The sequence below is a fragment of the Caretta caretta genome, chromosome 18, assembly GCF_965140235.1.
Source record: "Caretta caretta isolate rCarCar2 chromosome 18, rCarCar1.hap1, whole genome shotgun sequence".
Lineage (NCBI taxonomy): Eukaryota > Metazoa > Chordata > Testudines > Cheloniidae > Caretta > Caretta caretta.
In genome coordinates this window covers 16,478,620-16,504,668 of record NC_134223.1, presented here as the reverse complement: position 1 = coordinate 16,504,668, position 26,049 = coordinate 16,478,620, and the positions used below count along the sequence as shown (strand labels likewise).

At 49.5% G+C, this 26,049-nt stretch overlaps 2 protein-coding genes across 7 annotated transcripts in view; both read left to right on the top strand.

Moving 5' to 3' along the window:
* Positions 1-8,342, top strand: part of MXRA8 (matrix remodeling associated 8) — a 36,784-nt gene extending 28,442 nt beyond the window's left edge. For both annotated transcript variants that reach the window (XM_048825183.2, XM_048825182.2), the window contains exons 9-10: positions 806-883; positions 2,788-8,342. In XM_048825183.2, the coding sequence (XP_048681140.1) occupies positions 806-883; positions 2,788-2,813 (104 nt within the window). In that variant the 3' untranslated portion in view covers positions 2,814-8,342. The remainder of the gene's footprint in view (positions 1-805; positions 884-2,787) is intronic.
* An 11,257-nt stretch (positions 8,343-19,599) lies between these two features.
* The window catches only part of DVL1 (dishevelled segment polarity protein 1), a 175,661-nt gene continuing 169,211 nt past the window's right edge, over positions 19,600-26,049 (top strand). The window contains exon 1 of one of the 5 annotated variants that reach the window (XM_048825160.2): positions 19,600-20,167. In XM_048825160.2, coding sequence (XP_048681117.2) covers positions 19,998-20,167 — 170 coding nt within the window. In that variant the 5' untranslated portion in view covers positions 19,600-19,997. The remainder of the gene's footprint in view (positions 20,168-26,049) is intronic. The other 4 variants (XM_075121092.1, XR_012665431.1, XM_075121094.1 and 1 more) reach the window with 4 other exon arrangements.

Here is a 26,049-nt window from a genome sequence, read left to right as displayed (position 1 = left end):
TTCTCATTGTTCAAGCTTAGGGAAGATTGCATTTAGAGTCATCTTGTTCCTCTTTGGTGTACCGAGCTGAGCATAGGGGGCCAAACTCACTCCCTATGTGTCTCCGGGTATGTCAGTGGACTCACTGGTACCTCAGGGAAGAATTTGGCCCTTTCTATTTTGTTCTGTGCAGTCCAAATAAAGGCCTACCCATAATCTGTCCTCTGGAGGGAGGTACTGCTCGGAGAATCATAGGATACAGAGTCAGAGGCTGAGCTACAGAGACCCCAAGATGGGCCCCTGAAAACTAGAAAGCATGTGAAATGCAGCAACAGAGAATAGAGGAGTTCCAGGAGGCAGGTCTGGGGCAGGGGATGGGATCTGGGATATAATTCTGTGCAGGGGAGTGGGGCAGGCGGCACCAGGTGGCTTCCTACAACTCTGACGAAATCCTGCCGAGGGCCTGCATCTTCTGAGAGGTTTCCTAGGAGGAAAATTCTTTAAATAACGACATCAGGAAAGGCCCCCAGGTGCCCTTCACCCAGCTAATCCGGAGCATCTCGCTACAGACCTAAGCAATCCTTGGCCGTTACTGAGGGCAGGACGCTGAACTATTCAGACCTGATCTGTGCCAGTGAAGTGATTAAGCTGGGGAAACATGTTTCCTCCCTGCCAGTGTCTGAGTAGTTCTGCAAATATGACCGATCAGGAGATGCACCTAGTGCCTGCCAGGAACGATCTCACATCCCTCTCCTCGGAAAAGCATTGCTTTCTTTTAATGTTCTGTTGGAGGCCGGCCTCTGAACTGCGCTCCTTCCTCACGCAGATTTCAAAAACAACATCCTGAAGGAGAGGGCCGAGCAGGCCCAGAGCTTCCCAGCAAAGATCATCGATTTAGACAAAGGTAACGATGACCCACTCCACCCACTAAATGCTGGGTCGGATGCTCTTTATTGTGGGGGCATGGGGGAGGCGGGGAGCGTGTTGCTAAGATTGTAGCAGCCCAAGCCACAGATGAAGGGGGAACGTCCAAGCAGCCTGACACATGGCCGCTGCAATGAGGAGTTGGTTTTGCTCATGTTCTCTCATCATGCAGCCACAAGTTACAAGTGGTGATTAGGAGCCTTAAAAGCTCTTGGCAGCAGATGAGAATTTTCTTCCCACCACAGTATGTAACAGAGCTAGAATACTTTATTCCAGTCTTTTAAATAGTACTTTCCCCAGCTCCTCGGGGCAAAGATGCCCCCTAACCGAAATGTGCTCCATGGAGGTTAGGAATGACCCACACTCTGGAAGAAAGTACCATGGGCTACTTTGGTTATGGACATCATCCACTTGATCCAAAGCAAGTAAACAAAACCCCCATGAGTCTGAATCTCCTCTCATGCCTGTGTAAATCTGGAGTAACTCCACTGAAATCAACAAAGTTACACTGGGGTAGAAGTGGTGCAAGTGAGAAGGGAATCAGGCACCCGGCCTCCTGTAATTCAGCTTTATAACTTTATTAGTGCAGAGATCACATGAAGTTATCCTGGAGCTACAACTGTTGCTATGCTACTGCCTAGATCCTGCAGAGCATCTCATAGCAACCGTTTAAATAGCTTGGGACCAGTCTGGATCACATCTGTGAAAAGACCATACCAGATCACTGAAAGAAGCAGAGTCAGTGGGGGGTTGCTAGCAAATGAAGGAGCTGTTGGCAGGAGGGAGAGCTCAGTGGTTTGAGCATGAGCTTGCTAAACCCAGGGTTGTGAGTTCAATTCTTGAGGGGGCCATTTAGGGATCTGGGGCAAAAATTGGGGATTGGTCCTGCTTCAAGCAGAGGGTTGGACTAGATGACCTCCTGACCTTCTATGATTCTATGTTTTGTCCTCTCTAGTAAAATGATTGTGTTATTTGGAACAATGGAATATTCTCTGTATAAAGAGGGGGAGAAAGCTTTTCCTAAAGGGAACCGGGGTCTGCTTCTGTTTGAATCAGATCACGTGGGTGGCTGTCACAAAGCATGGAGATGAAATTATAAGAGAGAAGGCACCCCACAGCAAAAGAGGTGGATGGAAAGCTCCCAAACCCTCCCCACTCATGCCTAGGTCTGGATGTAGTTGTGAGTCACTTTCACAGAGCACTGGGAAAGTTCTCTTCACTCCGAGTGCCTCACACTCATGGATACATTTATCCTTCTTGTTCTCCTGTGAGGAGAATGGGGTGAAATTTTTCAACTGAAACTTCTTTTCAGTGGAAAATGCAGATTCGGCGACACCAAAACATGTGGCAAATTCACGTCAATTTCGGTGAAGAGCTTTGGTTGAAAAACACCCTAACAGAGAGAGAAATTCTGAAAAAAAATCAAAATGTTTTGTGTGACCTGAAATGATTCTTTTTTCTTCGTCTTATTATTTTTCAAGTCACCAAAAATTTAGAAAAAATTCATTTTTGTGTCAATCTGAAACTTCTGTTGGAATTGCCAATGAGCTGAAAAATCTGTTTTTTTACACGGCTCGACCAGTGAAGTGGGGAAATGACATTATTCCCATTTGGGGATCTGAGCCATGGGAGGAGGGAATTTAACTCAGGTCTTCTAAGCAGCACTCAGGTGCCTTAATACAAGCCCCTCCTTTCAGTTGAGGCATCTTCATCACAACACACAAACCACCCCCCAGCCTCAGCTGGGTCTCAGAAAGAGGATTTTTACCAGACGGGCAGGCTGTCAGCACCTTGCTGCACATCTGTGTATATCACAGTGGCTTGATTTGCGTGATTTGAAATGAGTCTGCAACTGCTAACCTTCACCCCCTCCTGTGCTTTCAGATTTCAGGAAGGAATACTGTAAATGAAGACATTCTGAAGCTGCTGGCTGGACCAGAAGCTGCAATTAAAAATAGACGAGATGCATTCCTTATTACAACATCCTTTCAGTTACCGTAGAGCTTTCATTTAGACTTTCTTCCCGGTGGGCACCGAGGCGTGTGCAGCTGCATACAGAAAGGTTTAGCTTGGCTGTGTGATCTTGAGATGTTTTTTGGTGGCTTCTTTTCCCCCTTTCCTGTTTATTTTTCCTTCTCCTTTTCTGATTTTTTGGTTCTTTTGCATCAATGGGTTTTTTCAGCTGAATCAGCAGACGTTTAGCTTTAACTTAACAGCATGAAATAAACCCAACCTGCACCATGACCCTGAGCCATCCGTATGTCAGGTACTTTTCCCTGCAATGTGTTTAACAGAGAATAAGACAGGGTCTGATTCTGATCTCCCGTATGCTGGCATAAATCAGGAGGAATAATCATGACACTTAGTACTTTCCATTGTCAAGATGTGGTATCAATGTTAGGTAATCCATCCTCATGCCCTGCCAGGAGGGTGAGTAAATATTATCATCCTCCTCCAGATGTGGAAACTGAGGCATACAGGTGCAGTAACTTGCCTGTGATTTTACAGAGGATAACTGGCAGCACTGGGATTAGATTCCAGATGCTGTGGATACCTAGCTCTGTCTTATTCTTCTCAGCCACCTGGCCTGATCTTATTATTATTAATTTTTTTTTAAATTATAGACCAAATCCAACCTTGGCTTGAGCAGGTGCAGCTTCCTTTGAAGTCAATGCATTGTACTGTTGGAAAACCAGTGTAAGTTAGATCAGAACCAGAAATCTTACCATGAACAAAGCAAAATTCTTGGATCCGTTGGGTGGTTCTCTGCTGCATACCCTGCATTTGCCAGGTGGGTCCTACCCACGCAGTGAGGTGCAGACCTAACTCCACCCTGTAGGTCTCTTAGCTGCAGGATGGATCAGGGAGGAGAATTTTTCACTATGGACCAAACCCAGCCCCAAGCATGACTCCCACTGACGTAAAGAGAGGTTTCAGAGTAGCAGCCGTGTTAGTCTATAGGCGTAAAAAGAAAAGGAGTACTTGTGGCACCTTAGAGACTAACAAATTTATTAGAGCATAAGCTTCTTGGATCCGATGAAGTGAGCTGTAGCTCACCAAAGCTCATGCTCAAATAAATTTGTTAGTCTCTAAGGTGCCACAAGTTCTCCTTTTCTTTTTGAGACAGCAGAGAGCCATTCTTGGCTTGCATTTCTCTGGGCTTGAGTGAAATCCAACCCACATCTCTGCAGGTGCAGGAGGGAGCACTGGTTATTCAATCAGGACAGCACAGTCTCAAGCAATCAGCATTAATGTGTGTCTCTCTCTCTTTCATGTCTGTGAGTCAAAGGTTGGAACTTTTACTTGCTAGTTCAAATTGCTTTGCGCAGCTTATATAGACCCAGGCTAGAAATGGGGTCACTTAATCATAAGCTCCAGAGGAGTTTAAATATTTCATTTGTCTTCTAGGCTGCAAAATAGCTTAAGGGGAAAAAAATAACATGTTTTCTGAACTAGGCACAGGGCTTTGAGAGCTCCCCATCTTTGCTTTGATCTCCAGCGTGAATGTGGGTAGCAGTCAAGCCTGGGGTGTGTGTAACCCTATGTTGCTCGAGGTGGTACTGTGGCCGCTTAGCAAACAAATGAATCAGTAACTCAGAAGAGGCTTTTGTCCGTGATTCTGTGGAGACTCCTGTGACATTTGGGGGTGGAATTTTGCTTGTGCGATGTATCGTGGCTGCATCTCTGCACATGCAGCCACTCAAAGCAAACTGCGTTTCTCACAGGCCACGTCGCGCAACAGGCTTGGAGTTTCAGCCTGGGCCCAAAGCTGGCTGGGAAGAATTACACAAAAACGTGGCCAGGGAAAATTGTTCCCAGTGGTTGTTAGACGTCCCTCGCTGTCCAGGCCACTTTAAGAAAAAACAGAAGAAGGGCCAGGCTGGAAGTCTTGCTAGACAGCACAGAACAAACGATTTCCCATAATGGATCAGGCCGTTGTCTGATAACCTGCCTCAGGCACTACCTGGTACTTCAAAAGAATGTGCAATTTCCTGGCCAATTGCACTGTGCTGCACATGGAGGGACAAAGTTCCTCTTTTATCTCTGGCCTGCCACGTGAGGATCTGAGGTTGTCATGCTGGCAGGGTCTAGGAGCACTCAGGAGAGAAACCCCTTCCTTTCCACGCGGCTGGTAAGAGAGGTGATGGTTCTTGAAGGAATCATGTCCCGACAGAGACCTTACTGTGATGCTTCCACTGCCAGCTCCTTGGGGCAGGGACCGTATCTGGTCCAGAGCCAGACACATCACTGAAGCTTAATAATAAAAAATAAAAAGTTCCCAGGCCTTGATGGGGCGGGGGAGGAGATTTTAAAAAGAGGGTCTCTTGGAGGATTGCACCCTCTCAAAGCAAAGCTGACTGAAATGGCAGCATTCAAGTCTGGCACATCAAGTGTCCTGTGTAGATCTGAACAGGTTCAGTGCAAGGTTGGTTTTTGCTAATCAACGAGAAAATCAAGCTGGACAAGGCATGCATTGCTGCCCTATTTCAGGGACACATGCCAGGTGTGTAATTTGCCAGGTCAGAGGCCGGAGGTAAAGAGATCTAGGCAAGACTACAGGACAATCTGGGCAGTGTTTCCATAGTACGGTTAAATAACTAAGTGGCATCAGCAGAGGTCGGTTCTTGTGTCTGATGGTGTAGAGGAGTGATGAGAGGGCAGACAGCTTTCAGCTCTGGCACCATGGAGCAGCTCATTAGCTTTAGCTCCTTTGCATGTTTGTTCTTGTATATTGTTGGTCTTTCCCCTTGGCCTGAAGGAGTATGGCTGTTCTCTCTGCAGCTCAGGTTTCTCATCAGTATATGGGGGATAATAATTCCTCGCTCACAGAGGGGCAATTCATTAATATTTGTACAGCACTTTGAGAACCTTAAATGCATGTGTTTATAGCAGTGCAAGGAAAAAATGACTGCACTGAGCAGATGCTGCATTTAATCTTCAGCAGACATGGTCCCCTTTTGATTTACGGACTGTTGTCAAGATTTGCACCCTTGATTCCCGAGAAACGCATTTCACTATAATAATAAAACCCCTTAATATTTGCCTGCTGGTTGCTTCCCCTGTTCTGAAGCAAGTTGATGGCAGAAAATGCAAAGGGCCTGGTAGGGTAGTTAAGATTTTGTAGACTGTAATCTTTTGTTTGGAAACAAGGCAACAGTTTACATCAGTGACCTTAAAAAGGGTTACGGTAAATGCCAGCTGGGCCCAGATCGGCTCGGCTCTTTGGAAGCGAGAATTTTCCAGAGAATTTTCCAGCAACAGGGCCTTTATTTTTAATTCTTGGAATCAATATTATCTGGTGCTGATGGGTTTGACTTTGGAGCCGTGAAAGCATGATCCTTTCCCTGTGATTTGTGCTCTCTGCTTTGATAGGAAAGCTGCCAGAAAGTTCGTTTTCTTGCACTTGCGTTCCCACTGATGGAGTCCTTTTGGCTGTTTTCCCTCCCAAGTGCAATTGTTCATAAGTGAATGATTGTTATTGTTAACAGTTCTATAGGCCATCGGACCGACACTGACTTCTTCTCCTTTTTCAGCAAGCACAGTAATTTGGCGCCAGAGAGAAAGACAGAGAAATCCTAGGATTAGTTTAATGAAGACGACATTGTCATGATCTTAGTTGGACATAAACAGTAGGGAGTCCCTTCTGTAGGCAGGAAAGTGGGTACAGATAAAGAACTAAGGCACCGAGGTGGACGTGATGATTTGGAAAAGATAAAAAAAAAAGAACAGCTCTTGTGATTCAGAGTGTCTGGGCATAAAACTATCCTCGGCATGAGCTGGTGAGATCTTAATTGAAGACTTAGTGAGCTGAACTTGACTAGATGCTTGCGAGATGGTGTAATTTGATGCAGCTGCGCAATCCATATACAGGTGCTAAAGCAACAGGGATTATGTTAGTCTACAACTTAGATATTTTGCCAGAAAGTACACAGCTGGGAATGGGTATATAGATATATATTTTGGAAATTAGAAACTTGCTAATTACAGTGGAGCTCCATCTAGATGAGAACCTGCCTGGCAGGTGTGATGCTATAACCCAGGCTTTATGTGGGCTTGCCCGGGTTGCATGCAGCAGATAGGATGCACCCGAATGGCTTGAGGATTGTCTTCCCACAGAGTGAAGCAAAAAGTGTTTCTTCCCCCAGTATCTGAGTGGTTGGGCATGTGTTAAAATTCAAATGGGCAGAGGCTAAGTGCTGCTTCCCAGATGACACTGGAACTTGAAGCAAAGGCAGAGCCAGTTTCTCAGCTGGTGTAAATCAGTAAGCTCTGGTGGCTACACCAGTTTACATCAGCTAATGATCTGATCCACAACAGTTTGTTCATGGAAAAAAGAATCATTTTGGTTTGTCTGATGATTTCCCCCGCAAAGAAATGAAATGCTACAAGAGATTTTGCACGTGGAAAGAAAACTCATGGCGAGCACAGGAAAAGCTGTAAAGTTTTTTTGTATCTGCTTATTCTATACCATTTAGGATTTTTTATTTTAACAAACTCCCTGATCAAATAGTAGTCATTGCAACGTAGAGAAGTGTCTTTAGGTTTTTAATGTAAAACCCAGAAGGTGTTAGCAGTGACAAACCATGCTTCTGGTTTGAGGGCTATGCTGGGTGATTAACCATAGGAACACCTTACCGAGAGACATGGTGGAGTCTCTGTCACCTGAAGTCTTTAAATCAAAAGGGGATGCTTGCGGAAAGATATGCTCCAGCTCAGCCAGAAATTCTGGGCTTGATGCAGAAATTAGTGGGTGAGGTTCTCTGGCTTTTGTTACACAGGAGACCAGATTGGATGATCCTAACAGTCCCCTCTGTTATGATCATCTATGAATCCTCTGCAGGGGGCCTGGTGCTGCATTTGGCTTTTTCTGAGGTGCATTGGGAACATTTATTTTTTTATTTCTAATATGCAGCCCTCCCAGTTTTAATGATTTGAAGTTAGACAGGGGCACATCAGCCAGAAAATCTGTTAATAAAATTAGAGTAGTATGTGCAATAGAAAATGCCTCCTAAATTATATGTGGGGCTATTTTTTTCTCTGTTACAGCTGTGCAACCCTATAATAACAATTAATACCAAGGAGCCCTTCCACCCAAGATCTCAAAGTGCTTTACAAAGGTGTGTAAGTAGAACTGTCTTCACGTCTCAGATGGGGAAACTGAGGCACACCGTGATTTGTATCGACTTGTCCAAAGCTACACAAGCGGAGCTAGGACGAGGACACAAATCTCCTGCTTTTCAGCTGTGTGCAGTAGCCACTGAACTGTGCTGCCTCTCCAGATTGAGAGGAGAGTCTGGCCCATAAAGCTGGTTTGACTCTGTGTTGTAATCTACTTCATTTTCGTACTATCATTGTTGCTTTATTGTCATCATTTATCAGCCCATTGTGTAACTCTCCTTACGTGTAAGAAATAAAGAAGAATGTACTTGGTTTTCAAATGCAGTTGGTTTTATTTCTTGCTCTTCGAGACGCCCTCTAAGAGACTGAGAAGCAGCCGCATGTTCCTGCTTACCTCTGTGCAGCACCTTCCTCCTCAAAGTGCTCCAAAATGCTCAACGAACTGTGGCCCCGATCCTGCACACTCCCAGGAAGAGCTCCCCACAGGGAGGGCTCATCAGACTGGGTCTGTAAGGCCCAAATCCTACAGTCTATATGCAAAACCTCCCATTGACTTCCCAAGAAGTTACATATCAGGATCAGGCCTTCTACTGGAGATACAGCTCACACCACCACTGAGGGTTTAGCAGTCCATGGTAACGACGCACAGTGCTGTAGGACAGAAAGAGAAGGAAGACACCATATCCCATTGAAACTGCGGGGGTGGGGGATTTGCGGGCACGGTGACAGTATAGGAGGATTATTATTACTGTTAGTAGACTCTTCAGGACTCTAGCATGGGCAGACAGAGAAGCAAAGAATTTGCCTTTAGCAGGGGGTCAGGAATCTGCCCCACCCACCTGCTGCCAGGAGTTAAACTTCTAAAGCTCATGCCACTTGGTGCACATTTAGTCAATTCCTCCTACCTGGAATTCCTGCTGGACTTAAATACCCGCCAGGCCTCCCCATTCTGCTCTTGGAGAGCCACCAACTGCTGACCAATAGTCCAGCGGGAGTGACAGAGTTCTTCCCAGGACAGAGTAGAAACCACCTATGTTACCCTGTTGGATGGACAGTCCAGTCCCTGGCAAAGGAAGAGGGAGATCAAAGCATTTGGCATGGGAGAAAAGCAGGGGGTGATACAGTATAAATAGCCAGAGGTGGATTGAGGAGCCTGTCCAGTCTGCCTGGCTCTAGCCAATGCTTCATGTCCCACCTACATGGAATTCATATTAAAAACAATCCATTGTTATTCCATGACACCTCTTACCCGAGAGCAGGTCAGCCTGCACGGCCTCCTTCAACTCTCCCAACTGGCCAAAATAAACAAGGTTAAAGAGGGGGCTAGTGATGAGCTGGAGCCCCCCCCCATCCCCTTTCTGACAGCAGATTGAAAGGAAGGTTGGGGTGATTTCCCTGCCTCTGATGGCGTCCCCCCCCCCCCTTGTCTGGGTGTTGCTCAATCAGCCCTGCTAGGATAGGGCTCCCAAAAACATGTGTGACAATCAAACCCTTTGCCTTTGGAGTGCCCCAGGTTGCACCAAGCATCGGGACCCTTCCGTTTCTTTGGCTAAGATGAATTCAGGGCCCACAAGCACACAGTGGGTCCACGCGGGTCGGGCCCATTTTTAAGCTGGAGCGTGTGTTCCTCACTGCAGCATCTAAGGGGAAGCAGGGCTGGCCATTCTGAGCCGACAGGTGGCTTCTAGCAGCTGAGCTCATCCCTCGACCAACCCCCACTGGGAAGGAATCAAACCTGAGACCAGTCTTTAGATTGAAAACTATTTCCTCACCTTATGTGTTTTTTTGTTGTTGGGGTTTTTTTTGATAAAAGCCTTGAGCAAACTGCAGGGCCGGGCCACAGAAAATGCTTTCAAATTACACTGCAACTGCTGAAGGCCAAAGACACCAGCAATTTGTTGGGCGGACATGGCACGCGCTGGGTTTGATTTCTCCCATTAGTGCTAGATGGGAAATGGGGAGCCGAGCTTCCAAAGGCCCTCCGAAAGTGCAGCTGCAAAGTCTGCAGACAGGTCTGTTTGCACACGCATGATACCCACATTTACATGTGCTCCAAGGGCAAGTGACCAGCCGCCAACCAAAAGGGAGAATTTTTCCCATACACAAATCGGGCAGCTGGCAGAGGTGGGTGTGATCACCAAACTGCTTGGAGAACATGGTCCTAATGCCTAGCCAGGGCCAATCCTGGCTTATACAATGCTCCGGGCCACAGGCTCCCAAACGGTGTTGTGCCACCCATTCGTGGTCTGCAGAGAGATGGCTGGTCACAGCACTGACTGTTCCTTCTCATTTCCCTCTGTTTCTCCAGGCAGTCAGGCTCTTCATTGCCAAGAAGGTCCTGGCCACCCATAAAAGCAGCTGGGAACAAGGAAGAGCCAGTATAGCAGCTACAGGCCATTGGAATCAAGGGGAGTATTTCCATTGTCTTCAAGTGACTTTGGTTCAGCTCCACGCTCAGAAGAGGAATGGAAACAGGAAAGATTTAGGGGAACCTACTTGCCAATGGGAATGGAGCTGCCAGTCACCAGCTGGAGAAACATCCTGGGGAGAAGGGAACAAAGTGTCCGGAAACCTGCACAGAGGAAGAAGAGGAGAGGGGACCAAGCACCGCGGTGGGGGTGGAGGAGACACAGATGGGAAGGAGTGGGGAAATAAAGAGCAAAAGTAGACAGTGTGATTCACTCTCTCCTAAATGTACAAAACACAGTCCCTTGCCCAGGTTCCCAAACTCTGGCGCTTCGCAGAGAGCTGGCTTTAATTGCATTAAGGACAATGTCAATTACAGGAAAACTTTCCCATGTGAACAAGGGCTGGAGGGGTGATGCCCAGTGGTGAGTGGGAAGCTGCGTGAACCAGGCAATGCAGAATGGGAGGCAGGAGGTGCCCATTATACTCACTGCTGAGATGTGGTCCTTACTGTGAAAATGTTTGAGAAGTGTATGTGTGTGTGTGTGTGTGTGGGGGGGGTGTTGGTGTTTCTAGTCCCATAGATGCCCTGTGGATGGGATTCATCTAGGGATTGTGTCTTGGCTAGAACACAGGTTTCGTCCCACTTGATCTGTGGAGGTGGGGAATTTAATATAGGCCTTGCATTTGAGGCTCCCATCTAAAACAATCAAGAGGAGGAAAAATGGCACTTTATCAAAATGAACTGGATCCCACTTGCTGCTTTGATGACCTGCCTCCGTGCTCCAGCCTGACGTCCCTTCACAAGCAAAACTTCCAGCAACTTCAAAGGGAGACTTTTCTGCATAAGAGTGGCAAGTTTAGGCATTTGACCAGCAAAGAGATGGGCTGGGTTTTGTTTTTCCTGCTGCTGTCAATGTTTCCAACCCATCTGGCTTATAGAACTCAAACAGAATCCTCTGCCATTCAGACTTCATCCCTCAGATGTTATCTGGCAGACCACGGCAGTTTTAAATGGTGATGTATGCAACAGCAACACCGCCAGGCTTTCAGCGGCACTACAGGGCACTAGGTAAGATGTAAAACTGGGGCCTGGGTCACTTTTGATCATTAAGTTAGTAAAGATCTCATAAAACCTTTTGCAAAATATGGGGAATGACCTGTAAGACTCTGGCCAAATTCGGACAATTTAAATTATGCTCCACAGCTTCAGTTCAATGTGGGATTCTTCTTCATATCCTCCTCTAAATTGTTTGTAGTGTTGCTATGAGTTGTTAAACAGCTGCCACATTCCACCTCAGAGGTGGCTGCACTTCAGTGATGGGAGCACCTTTGTAATACAGGTAATCACCTGGTTTTCACTTTGGGTTTGCTGTTGCTGGGATGCACTGATGCACTGGAGGGTAGTTCAGTCTCATGTAGGGGGACCAGACAGCAAGTGTGAAAAATCGGGACAGGGGTGGGGGGTAATAGGCGCCTATAGAAGAAAAAGCCCCAAATATCGGGACTGTCCGTATAAAATAGGGACATCTGGTCACCCTAGTCTCATGGCCTGTTCGTTCTTTGATCAGCATAGGAGCCAATTCATGCTGACTACGGCTCTGGGTTTTGAGCTGCAGCCACCTGTCTGCTGGTAACTGACCTGAGCCCCACAAAACACTTCCCCTGGAGCCACTGACACCCATCAGATGGGAACAGCATCATTACAGACCTGGGCTGGATTTAAAATTAGAACCTGGGCTGGAGGCGGCTGTATCCCATCCCCAGTCCCACGGCTTCTATTTACAGTCATAGGAGAACTATGCACGGGCCCCAGCAGGGCTTACTAACTTGCTCCTTTTAAACAGTCCCACAGGAGTTCAGACGCCAGGTGCTGCCTGGGCTGAGGTATGAAGCGTTGCTTGTTTGTTTATTTTTTTTGGTACATTTTGTCTCATTCCTACAGACCTCACGGCGGGCACAGACCTGTAGCTGGAAAGCCCCGCAGGGTGAGTATGTACATTCCCTGAAATGCCTTTGAAAATGCCCTGTATCAGGTGTCACTCGAACCCTGCTGCAGCCAAAAGCAACAAGGAACCTTGCTGGAAGGCCGGGGAGCGGATGTGCTGAACTTGAATGCCTTTGCCACCCTCTGGTGGCGGATGGGTTTATTGCCATGGGAGCCTCGCCTGAGCGGAGTTCCGCAATGGCCTGTCCATCGCTCAGCGAGGTGGCAGAAGAAAAAATAGACACACAGGGCCAGATACTCAGGTGGTGTATATTGATTTCAATGGCGATTTATACTACCCGAGGAGCAGGCCCATTGCTTCTTAATTTTAGACAAACCCAGGCCCTACGGTTTAGATGTGTGGGCGATACACGACCCGTCTTTCCTTTGTAAAAAGCTCCGAGGACAATTTCCATGGCTAGCTGCCATCTGCTATTTTTTGATGACGGGAAACATTTACGGCCTCTATGAACTGGAGCTAAAGCACTGACAGTGAGCTATCCAGCCACCTCTGTCCCCCCCGAGATGAGAAGAGTGTTTACATTACACTTTCCTTTCCTATTACCTTCAGAAAATTTGTTAGGGCCCACTACAATTAAACCTCGTTAGATGGGGGTCACTTAAAACGTGTGGCGAAGAGCAGTGGTCTTGCTTGATGGTTCGCACGCGTGGCTGCGGTCACAGATAGAGGTGACTGTTCCCAAACTTTCATACGTCATTCCACTGTAAATGGCCAACATCTCCCTCTCCCTTTCTCCTCTGCCACCAGTGACTCGTGTGGATGATGCTTAAGTGAAAAGCATTCGATTACGTGAATGAATAGTAAAAATGAGTCATGCTGGCAGGACTCAATGGCTTGGCAAATTGAGAAACGTTTATCTCTAGGTCATTAGTGTGGATCCAGCCAGGATGGAGTCTCTGCTAGCTAGTTAGTGGCCTCAGTTCACTTCCTGATGGAGAAGCATCCATAGATGTGACACTCACTGGCCTCCTCATTGACCTTCTCAGCAGAGATGCCAAAGAACCGAGAGGGTGGGTAAGGAAAGTTGGCAAGGGTTGTTGAGCCTGGGGGTGTGGGAAGCTTGTACTGACACTGGCCCAGATGTTCCCATTCTGTCGATAAGCAGAAGTTTTCATTCGCTAGCTGGCAGTCTGCCCAAGGGCACTTCTATGATCTCATCGACATCACTGGCAAAACTCCCATCGGCTGGCCCTTAGAGAACAAAGCAGGCTTGTTTTCTAAGGCGAAACCAACATCTAAGCTCCCAATGAAAGGTTTTGCTCAGTCCTTGACAGGTGTTTGTCTGAGGTGTCGTTTGAGTGGCCATTCTGTTCGTCTTCCCCTCATGAGTCTCATACCACAGGCAGAGGCAGCGTCACTTGGCTCTTCTGTGAAGAGATCAGGAACCTTTCTCTTGGTACAGGACCAAAACTAAATTTCCTGATCCTTGATAGGTTTCTAAACCTCAAACATTCCATGCAAGGTGTGAAGGGCACTCAGACATTTATTTGTACCTTGGTAGTGTCTAGTGGCCCCAATCACAGATCAGGGCCCTGTTATGCTAGGTACTGTACGCAGACCCAAGGAAAAGACTATTCCTATCCCCAAAGCATTTAGAGTCGAAATAAACACATGTCTTGCCTTTGGAGTCTCCTGCCAAAGGATCACCAGAGTGAGGGGAGATGCGTTTTCTCCTTTACCTGCAGAGATTTCTGAAAACACCCCTGCAAGCTGGGAATGGGCCTGAGTCACACAGTTCCCTAAAACTCCCGGGGGTCCCAATCCTTGCTTTTCTTTAAGTCCCATTTCTAGTGCAAATGCTTAAAGCACACAGCGTGCAGTAAGCCTGTGGAATTCAATGCTACAAGAGACCATCAGAAATACAACACAAAAGCCAGATTTTTTAAAAAGGGATTGATAATTGAAGAGCTATAAGAATGATTAAAGGACTGGAAAACATGCCTGACAGTGACAGACTCAAAGAGCTCAATCCATTTAGTTTAACAAGGAGAAGGTTAAGGGGTGACTTGATTACAGACTGTAAGTATCTGCCTGGGGAACCAATATTTGCTCATCAGTCTAGCAGAGAAAGATCTAACTTTATCCAATGGCTGGAAGTTGAAGCCAGACAAATTCAGACAGGAAATAAGGTACACAGGTGTAACAGTGAGGGTAATTAACCACGGGAGCAATTTACCAAGGGTCATGATTGTCATCAGACGTCACCGGTGTGGTGCTCTGCTCTGTTCAATGTTGATAACAGTCGGCTGCGTGCGTGTGTTGCGTGTGCGGCCCCGGCTCTGCAGATCGCTGACACAGCAGACCCCGAGAGAACCCCCAGTGACCACAGACTCTGATAAGGTAAGAAGGCACCTGGCCAGGTTTATTGCCAAACAAAACACAGTCTCTAGGTCCCCGGATCAGATGTCTACAGTTCTGCTGGTACATATGTGCTCCCTGACAATGGACCGTCTCAGTCAGTGGCGGGATTCACCACTGCCCCCTAGGCCAGACAAGGTAACTCCTCACATGTGAATTCTTACATACAAACAAGTTACACCTCACTCCTGACGTATTGAGGTACAACCCCTCTACGTAGTAAGGTGCTGCCTATCAACTTGTACATGTTGGTTCGATCAAAACAACTCTAGCCATCATAGTACCTTCCTGCCTGTCTTTAGGATGGGTCTGCCTGTTCCTTGTTATCTGTGTGGAATGTGCGAGTATCGGAGTATTCTGGTACCATCCTGGCATATGTTTGTACCTCTAGTGTCCAGTACCTTTTAGGTCTGAATATTTTTGCAGCATCAGCCCTTTCCTTGCCAGCTTCTGTGAGCAGGGCCTGCCTCTGGCTCACAGGTTAACTTTGCTTTATGTTAACAAAGTCTTGACCGTTACTTTAGTTCAGGTCTTAGGCCTCATACCGGGCCTCTGATAGAAGGGTAGATGCATTCTCCATCACTGGCAATTTTTAAATCAAGATTGGATGGTTTTCTGAAAGATCTGCTAAAGGAATCGTTTTGGGGCAGTTCTCTGGCCTGTGCTCTGCAGGAGGGCAGACTAGATGATCCCAATGGTCCCTCCTGACCTTGGAATCTCTGAATCTGTGAATTCTGTAGCCGGTAATGAAGGATAGTGTCAATTGCTAAAAAAAAAAGGGTGATCAACACTTATGCTTCAAAAAGAAAAGGAGTACTTGTGGCACCTTAGAGACTAACCAATTTATTTGAGCATGAGCTTTCGTGAGCTACAGCTCACTTGTTAGTCTCTAAGGTGCCACAAGTACTCCTTTTCTTTTTGCGAATACAGACTAACACGGCTGTTCCTCTGAAACTTATGCTTCAGGCATTGATCTCCTCCAGAATGCTATTCCCCCCATCAAGGGGCTAGGACCATTATGCCTTAATCTGACTTTCCTTTGAAATGTCAGGTATTCAATTCTGCAAGAAGCTAAATATTAGCCTTGGTGCACCAATGGTTTACTAGTATGGCAACCCCCCTGTTCCTCACTATGTACCAAACACATTTCTTAATTGGATTAGCTTGTGGTTAAACTGTAATGTTAATCTGGGTTACGCCAAGAAGGCAGGGCATTATGGGCGGGACACAGGAATCCGTCTGTGAGTCATAAATCCAAGATCCTCATCTCTATGCTGGCACGTAGCCATCTGACAATTATACAACTCATTCCATTTTTAGTTGTCAAAAGCGAAAGCAAATTGGCTAGAGCAGGGACAGGGCTCTGCAGACCCAATCTCTGTGTTAGCCCCTCCTTAGAGACTGAGCAATTCAGCAGGTCATTAAGTACCCACTAAAGATACCACAGTCTTGAATATTTGTGTGTGGGAGTTTCTTTATTGTTTATTAAAAAGATTGCAGAGGACTCGGGTATCTGAAAAGCATAGCTCCGGTTAGAGAACAAGCCTGCTATAAGGAATCTTGTACATTCCTACCAAGCGATTCTAAAATGTGGGAAAACTGCTGTTTTTGTGGCATATTTTCTATACCAAGCACATCCCAAAATGTTATGTGAACCACAGTGTATGTGTGTGCGCGAGAGAGAGAACTTGGATGCGTGAGCTTATGGAAATCCTCAGTAGTTTGTGCTTATTGCGAGTAAAAGGCCAAAATTTAAATAGTGAAAACATAGACCTGAAGTTTCCAAAGTGACTAGTGGCTAAATTCTGAGGGGCCGAACTGGGGACACCTTAAAGAAGACTGATGTTGAGGGGGGGTGCTCAGCACTTCCTGAAAATCAGATGCCTTTGATGTGTGCCAAAATGGACACCCCAAAGATGAGCCACCCTACAACCACTAATCACGTTTTGGAAAGTCAGGCCACAGCTTTTCCTTGCTGTTCACCTTGCATGTCTCGTTAAAGGATTATACAGGGATTTGGGCTCAATGGTGAAAACAGTGGTATAAATGCCTGTAGAGATTCAGGGTTGGATAATTCCATTAAATGCAATTTTGTAATTACATCACAGTAGTAGGAGTGCCGGCAGATAGCTGGCGCTAGCATTTTGGTTTCCCAATACATGTCACAGTCAGGCCTGGCAAGAGCAATGTGAGACCTTGGTACATCATGTTCACTGCCACGCCCCTTTCACTTTATTTACCCAGATGTTACAGACTGGGGCGGGGGGGAGGCCCTATGAACTCAGGGGCCTGGTACACTTATCTCCCCTTCCCCTGTTTTGTCAGTCCCAGTTACAATGATACTAAGTGTTACTGAAATGAATCCAAGCCCCATGCTCACTCAACACGAATAACGCTATGTGTCTGTTACAATAGAGAATGTTTAGGTTCCTTTTGGGTGAGATGGCTTCTTTTTAAATGGGACGGGAACATAGGAAATTAGGGTAGAAAGAACCATAGATCCATCCCCAGGCTGGCAGACTCAAACTGTCTATTGGCTGGGGCACCCAGGAATACTTTTACATTCCAAGTATGTAGTAATAAATAAATAAATAAAATAAAAACCTTCCCTCCTTGATGACATGCACGCTGTGCACTGGTTTTCCATCTGGCTACCTCATCCACCTCAGTGACGGCTGCATTTCAGGGCTTGGTGAAGTGTAAACAGGGCCTGATCATGCATAAACTGACTACCACATCTAAGCAAAGGGGCTGCTCAAAGCAATTAATCGCTACACTCAGTTGTGTTTGCAGGATTGGGCCTGTAGTTTGTTAAAACACCTCAGGCTGAAAGATGCTATGTAAAGGTAAGATGGAGGGTAGGATTTTCAAAGGTGCCTAAGGAAGTTACAGTTAGGTGCCCAATTCCCATTAAAAAACAACAGGAATTAGGAACCTAACTAGGTGCTTTTCAAAATCTCACCCCTCAGGCTTAGATTTGGGGATACCCACCCCCTTTCACAATAATAAATAGTCACAGTGTTAACGAACCATTTGGCCGACGGCAGCTGCCTTAACACAACTGGCTTCTCTATTCTTTTTTTCTAATGGACAAATCATTCCACTGCCACAGGTAATTCAATGAGTGAGTTGCGATGTCCCTTTCCACAGGCAGCTGAATATTTGGAGAAACTAATGTGCTCTTTCATGGGGTGGGGGGGGGGTGCAAAAAAAAAAGGGAATATAATTAGCTTGGGGGTTTGGCTGCAGACATATTTTTAATGAACAGCAGATTCCCCACGACCTAGCCATACTTTTTGGAAATTTTCACACGCTGGTTGCCCCCCCATTTCTAAGGAGGAAGCTGGAGTCACTCAAATGGAGGAGCTGCAGAATATGGTCCCCTAAAGAGGTGTTCTCTCGGACCAGAGGACCTCCACTCTGCTCCAAAGCATTGGTGGAGCAGTAGGACCAAAGCTATTCCAACGCATGGGATAGCTTTAGTTGTATGCTACATGGCTTCGGAGAAAGAATTACATTTCTATGACCGGTAAAAAGCTTTGTAGGTGCCAAGCGCCCCAGAAGCATCTAGCCTTGATACAGTCCCAATCAGCACCTCTTAAAGAAGATTTCTGACGGCAGCAAATGGCTCTCTCTGCTTTCTTATTAGCATAGGCATTGGAGAAGGCTGCTGGTCCATGACAAATTGTATTAACAGCAGGGGAGCACAGAGCATGGTGATTAGACCGGAAAAAAAAAAAAATCAACCCAGCTCTGTTGAAATATAAAGGGAAAGCGCAACCCTGGTTTGTCCAGTGACCTCGCTGCTTCCTGTACCTGTCTGTTTCCAGCTACAAAGCACAAGACACATTTCTCCGCAGCTACCAAAATCTCTCTTTTACCAGCTCTTGCTCAGTTTAGCCCCAAAGTCTGTTTTTTGGGGGAGGGGGGTGCTAAATTCCAGCATTCTTTGGTTTCCCTCTATTCCAACTATTAATGTAAAGCCAGTGTCCCTCGTGTCTCTATCCCACAGGTTATCCCTGCACGGAGCCAGAGCAACCTGCAGAAGAGAAGCAGGTGTAGGGCGGCAAATGGGCTCGGCCCCAAACTTTGGCCAGCATTTTCAACCCTGGGTGCCTAATCTGTTATGGTCCCAGATCCATATTTAGGCACATCCTTATCGCGGCTTGAGTTTTATTTCAATGGGAACTGTAGGTGCTCCCTCCCCTCCCCTTCCTTAGCCGTTTCACCGGCGTCAAGGGGCTGCTCACAGGACGAGGGCCTAGTTGAACGCAAGGGGGTTGCTCGATCTGGCCCAGCATTCCCAGGGAAGGGCAAATCGCTCTCCGCAGGAAATGTCAGGTACTCTATGAAGCGCGATGCTTATTTACTAGGAGCTTCACTGCCAGGTTTCCAAGCAGGGCACCCCATAAACCGTGGCCTGCCTTTGGGGTGGCTGGAATTCCCCGTCCACACAGCCAGCGTCCTCCAAATGTTTCGTGACCCAGAGGTTGGTCTTTGTCCAGTGCCATCCGCCCAGAAACCAGCCCCCGGCTCTGTTTGCAGGCAGGGGACGGGCGAGCTTGGCCGTTCCGTTCCCCGAGCTGGGGGGCCCGCCGGCTCCGTGGCTCGCGTTTCCACACCGTCTCGGGAGCCCGGGGAGCCCGCTCTGGAACGCGGCGCGGGGCCGCCTGGAACCCGGCGGGCGCGGGGCCGCTCCCGCGCCTGCGAAAGGCCGGGGCCAGGCTCCGCCTCACCGTGTCCCTTTAACTCAGCCGCGGGGGGAGGAGGCAGCCCGGAGGAGGCTGGGAAGCGGCTTCACTCCCCCTCCCCAGCAGGAGCAACGGGCAGAAGGCTGGTGGCTTGCAGCCGCGGAAGGAGGTTGCGACCGACAGCCCCCCAGCCCCAGGCCGGCGGCGTGCTGCGCTCGCCCCTCCGGGGCACGGCCGGCCCCCGCGGGGATGCGGGCCGGGCTGGGCACCGCGTGCATTTCTCCCGTTGGGCAGCTAGAGAGCGGTGCAGGGAATGAAATCCCCGGTGCAATAGCCAGGAGCCGAGCTCTCCCTTCCTGTTGGCAGCCGCGCCGGGCCGGGGCTTGGGAAACCCGGTGAGTGGGTGACGGGCAGCTCCGACCCGGGCTGGACCTGCCCCCGCCCCCCCCCTGCCCCCGCCCCTGGACTGCCCCCCCCACCCCGTATTCCCCTCCCCCCGCACCTCTCTCCCATGGCGGAGACTAAAATCATCTACCACATCGACGAGGAGGAGACCCCCTACCTGGTGAAGCTGCCCGTCCCCCCGGAGAAAGTCACGCTGACAGATTTTAAAAATGTCCTCAGCAACCGGCCTGTGCACAGCTACAAATTCTTCTTCAAGTCCATGGACCAGGATTTCGGGTGAGTGTGCGTGAGTGTGACTCGGTGAGTGTGTATACACCCCCCCCACCCCCTCTCCGAGCCCTAGTGATTCCAGGCACTCCCTAAAACGGCGGAGGGGGGGGGCGAATACTTGTGCTCCCCCCCCCCGCTGTCAGCTGCGGCTTTAAACCCCCCCCCCCCCCGGAGCAGCCCAGCCGAGAGCACCTGTTCCCCGCGCCGGGGTGCAAAGCTCGCCTGGGTGGGGGTGAAACTTTCCACGCGTGGGAGGGGGAAGGGTCCGAGGAACGTGCGTTTGATTTTGGTGGGGGGGGGGAATGGAGCAAACGCCCCCAAGGGCTGTTAGATGTGGGGCGTAGAGAGCAGCCCCCCACCCCAGTAGCTGTGGCTGGGTGGAGGGGGGCTGGGATCGCGCTGGGCTGGGTTGCGCCCCTTTACACGGGGATGGGAGGGGAGGGGCGCGGAGGCTGCCTGTGGGTGCGGGGGGGGGGGGAGATGTTGCCCTTCAAGGGGTGCCCGGGGAGGGGGCTGGGGCAGCGCTAGAGCCAGTGGGGCTGGTGACCCCCCAGCGGGCTGGTTAGCGCTGTGTGGGTGGGGGGTCCCCCCGCGCCTTGACACCCCCGCTGGCTGAGGGGGGGGGGGTCCTGGCACCGCCGCGCCGGCTTCGCGCTAGGCCCGGGCAGCCGCCGCAGGGACCGGGGGAGGCAGCTACTAACATGGCGGCCCGGGCTGGGGAGGCGGCGGGGCCTGGGGGGGGGGCGGCATGGGGGCAGGTTCCTCTCCCTCCCCCCCCCCCCCCGCGCCAATTACCCAGCGGGGAGGCGGCATGGGGGCAGGTTCCTCTCCCTTCCCCCCCCCGCGTCAATTACCCAGCGGGGGGGGGGCGGCATGGGGGCAGGTTCCTCCCCCTCCCCCCCCGCGTCAATTACCCAGCGGGGGGGGGGGCGGCATGGGGGCAGGTTCCTCCCCCTCCCCCCCCGCGTCAATTACCCAGCGGGGGGGGGGCGGCATGGGGGCAGGTTCCTCCCCCTCCCCCCCCGCGTCAATTACCCAGCGGGGGGGGCGGCATGGGGGCAGGTTCCTCCCCCTCCCCCCCCGCGTCAATTACCCAGCGGGGGGGGGGGCGGCATGGGGGCAGGTTCCTCCCCCTCCCCCCCCGCGTCAATTACCCAGCGGGGGGGGCGGCATGGGGGCAGGTTCCTCCCCCTCCCCCCCCGGGTCAATTACCCAGCGGGGGGGGGCGGCATGGGGGCAGGTTCCTCCCCCTCCCCCCCCGCGTCAATTACCCAGCGGGGGGGGGCGGCATGGGGGCAGGTTCCTCCCCCTCCCCCCCCGCGTCAATTACCCAGCGGGGGGGGGCGGCATGGGGGCAGGTTCCTCCCCCTCCCCCCCCGCGTCAATTACCCAGCGGGGGGGGGGCGGCATGGGGGCAGGTTCCTCTCCCTCTCCCCCCCCGCGCCAATTACCCAGCGGGGGGGCGGCATGGGGGCAGGTTCCTCTCCCCCCCCCCCGCGCCAATTACCCAGCGGGGGGGCGGCATGGGGGCAGGTTCCTCTCCCTTCCTCCCCCCGCGCCAATTACCCAGCGGGGGGGGCGGCCTGGGGGCAGGTTCCTCTCCCCCCCTCCCGCGCCAATTACCCAGCGGGGGGGGGCGGCCTGGGGGCAGGTTCCTCTCCCCCCCCCCCCGCGCCAATTACCCAGCGGGGGGGGGCGGCATGGGGGCAGGTTCCTCCCCCCCCCCCCGCGCCAAGTACCCAGCGGGGGGGGGCGGCATGGGGGCAGGTTCCTCCCCCCCCCGCGCCAAGTACCCAGCGGGGGGGGGGCGGCATGGGGGCAGGTTCCTCCCCCCCCCCCCGCGCCAAGTACCCAGCGGGGGGGGCGGCATGGGGGCAGGTTCCTCCCCCCCCCCCGCGCCAAGTACCCAGCGGGGGGGGGGCGGCATGGGGGCAGGTTCCTCCCCCCCCCCCCGCGCCAAGTACCCAGCGGGGGGGGGGCGGCATGGGGGCAGGTTCCTCCCCCCCACATGCCAAGTACCCAGCGGGGGGGCGGCATGGGGGCAGGTTCCTCCCCCCCCCACGCCAATTATCCAGCGGGGGGGGCGACATGAGGGCAGCTTCTCCCTTCCTGCCCCCAGGGGCACTCACCCAAGCACCTGGTGTAAGTATCCTGCCCCTCCCTCCCCTCATGACTGTGCCCCGGCAGCAGGGGGACAGGGCATCTCCCAGTGCCAAGGTCTGGGGGCAATTCCCACCTCGATACCCAGGCACAAGAGGGCAAGGGAAGGGCCTTATCCCATTACCCAAGCTGGACCCACAGGGAGACCGGTTCATATCCTTTCCCATATGCAGGCATCTGCCTCTGGTAGACTGGGCCAAGGGCCTTTCTCCTCCTCTGCCAGGCGGCTGCCTCCCAGACAGCCACCTGTGGGGAAATGGGAGAAATTCCATTCCCCAGTGCCCAGCTAATCACCCAGACAGAGAGGCAAATACTCTGCCCTGGCACTAGCCATGGGGAGTTGGGTAACTGGCTGGTTTCCCGCTGAGCAACCCCTCTGCTGCTCTCTGCACACGGAGCGTCTCCGCTCTCCTGTAACCCTGTCCCATCTGCTTACACATCTGGTTTGGATAGTCTTCAGGACACCCCAGTAATATAGTGTAAAGGATCTGACCACGAATATGCTAACGGACGTATTCAAAGGGACTTCCACTCTTGCAAGTGGAAAAGCACCTTTGCACACACCCATCAGGTAGCTGTTTGCTCTCGGAAGTGATCGTTTTCACCCCGAGAGTATGTGGAACATATAAAAGCCGATGAAAGCGAGGGGCCAGATTTTCAAAAGTCCTCAGCCTCCACTATTAAGGCCGGATTTCCAATGGGATCTGTTGGGTGCTGGACACACTTCTGGCCCAGCGTTCCTAAATGCTAGCTTTCCCACACAAAAGGGGGGTTTGTACACTTCAATTTGTTGGCATTCATGTTAAAAAAAAAAAAAAAAAAGTCCAATGCCCTTTGACAGTTTGTCATAAATCAGCTTTCACAGTGTAGTAATCCCTCTGTAATACACAGCTGCACTTTTTGATGTTGGATATTTGTATCTGCATCTATCACTGGCAAGGCATCTCTGCATTTCTAGATTGCTTGTGGAAGAGGCTAGATGAAACCTTTGTCGAAAAGTAACATGATCTAATGTCTGTAGCATCACTAGCATAATAAGTATATGAATATAGTGCCTAGTATCTAAAATGGCTCTGTTGGTAACATTCACATCATCTTAAAATGATATTCTCTTTATTGCTTCTTGAAAGCTTGAACCCTGAAGCTTGTTTCTCCAGTTGTTTCTCCATCCACACTGGAATATGCTTCCATGCTGAAGGGTATTTCTTATGTGGTAGATTGTTTGTTTATATTGGTTTGTTACTGAGCTGCTCATGCACTGATTTATTTATTTCCTAGAATTTGGAAACATTTATTTAGAAAAAAGTACATAAAGAATTAATTTCAAAACAAACACACGGGGACGTGTGAAATGGTCCAGATGTTAGATCAGCCAGTTTGGGCCTTCTGAAGTACTTCTTTTTTAATAGCACAGTTGAGTACAAGTTAAAAATATGTATATCATGTCGGACAAGCATAAACTGTGCCTGTCCCTTAAACTTGCATTTTTCTTCATGGACCCTTAACTGAAGGGTGCTGCAATATTGTGGGATAGCCTTAAAATGCCAGCTCTTAGGATGTGTGATCCCTCCTCAGTAAAACCGGGCTGGATTCTGAGTTTGTTGGGACTGCAGGTAAAGTCACTCATGTGGTGCTGTCCTTGCTCTTTGTCCAGGTGAAGAAAATCCTGTGCAGGATTCTTGTTTATTTCAGTTCCCTTCCTGACTGGCTTTTCATCTCTACCCAGTCCACTTGCCTGCTCGTGGAAAATGGAGTTGGCATAAGAGTGGAGAGTTGCAAATGTACAGTCGAGTTTTGGATTTGTCAAATTAGTGTCCCTTTAGTCACAATATTCTCCAATACAAATATACAATACAGTTGATGCTTTGTAAAAGTGACGTGTGTGTTGGGGGGAGAATGGCTGCAGTTAAGTTGTCTGTGCTGCCAGTGAAGTGTGGAACCGCTGCTTGGTCATAGCAGCGGAACCTTGCATCATACCGTGGCAAATACGAGGGTGTTTGGTTGAGGCCATTGTCTTAGAGAGGTTTCAGAGTAGCAGCCGTGTTAGTCTGTATTTGCAAAAAGAAAAAGGAGGACTTGTGGCACCTTAGAGACTAACCAATTTATTTGAGTGTGAGCTGTAGCTCACGAAAGCTTATGCTCAAATAAATAGGTTAGTTTCTAAGGTGCCACTAGTCCTCCTTTTTCTTCTTGTCTTAGAGAGTGTCCTAGTGATCTTGTAAGATGGAACTGGAAAGGTTTTGCTTTTCCAAGTAGCAAAGCTACAAGTTTGTGAATGGGATTCTCCCAGACATTAACACCACCAGCTTAAACGATAAGGTGATAACATGAACCAAGATATGCTGAGCAAATTCAAGCTAAAGGTCATACTTGGTCTCTAGCTGCTGCTGCTGCCTTGTATATGTAGCACATAAGATGAAATGTGATTCCATTGCCGCTCAGGTGCGGTACCTGGCACGCCACCTTTTTGAGGTGCCTGTGTGCAGATGTGTGCTGAAAAATTGGCAGTTCCAAGGCGTCTACTATATTCTGCTTCAGGAGCCAGCAGTAAAAGAAAAGCCAGACCCAGACTGTGCTCTGACCTTAAAACTTTCTGATGGGGAAGGGGGTACTTGATCCTAAAGTATAGAACATCCCACAACTCCTGTTGACTTCAGTGGGAGTTGTGGATGCTCACTGCATCTGGGGCAGACATTGTGTCTTTCCTTGACTGTACATTCATGGATTGGCACTAGTTTTGTTGCAAGATGGGTCTCTCTAAAAGTCGAAGTTGTTTAAAGGTAAACATCAAAGTTTTTGTGCTCAAACCCCTGTAGAAGTTCCTAAATAATATAGAACAAGATATGACCTCAATCCGTGGCTCTTTGAGGGTAGAAGGGTCTGCCAGCATGTATCTGACTGCAAAATTTGGGCCTGTGTGTAAATTTAAAGGGCGTTTCCTAAGCTTCAGCTCACAATGAATTTCTGTGGCCAAGTGGCAAACCAACATAAAATCAGATCTCTAATGGAAGAGCTGATGTAACATTTAACAGTGCTAACAACACCACAATCACTTGTCTTTTTTTCCTTCTGAGACCACTGGATTTAATCAATTATGGGGTACTGTGAACCTCTAGTGATGCTCCTTTCACCTCCCTTCTTGCTGTAATATATTGTCTTCTTAGAGCAGGGCTCATTTCTCCAATCACCGATGGCTTCTCTGCATCATGTTCATCGTGCAGTTGGTGACTGGGGCAGTCAGTGGGGTTTCCTCATGGGGGTGTGCAGGTATATATGTGTATGTATATATAATATTTCATAATCCAGTTCAAAACTGTCTGCCTTGTAATGTCACTACGTGGATTTGCTCCATCCTAACCTACAGACCTTCTCTGAACCAAATGTAGAGGTGCTGTGTCCCTTCGACTCCCTTCCACTTGGACCCAATGAGCCCATTTCTGGTCGAGGGATGGCATGGGTGTGTAAACTATATATGTTGGTCTATAGGGTTCAGTCTAAAGCCCTGATCCTGCAGACACTGATGCACACGCTTAACTATATACATGTGTGTAGACCCTCTGACTTCAATGGGACTGCTCATATGTCAGCTCATGGCCAACGTCCGTAAATCCTAGGTGTCATGGGACTTCTTTGTTGTGGGGGCTGAAAGGTGTAAGTTACAGCAATGTAGCCTCTCCTCTGACTTTGTTCCTGTCCCCAGTCCATTAGCACCAGCCTCCTCTTTATGC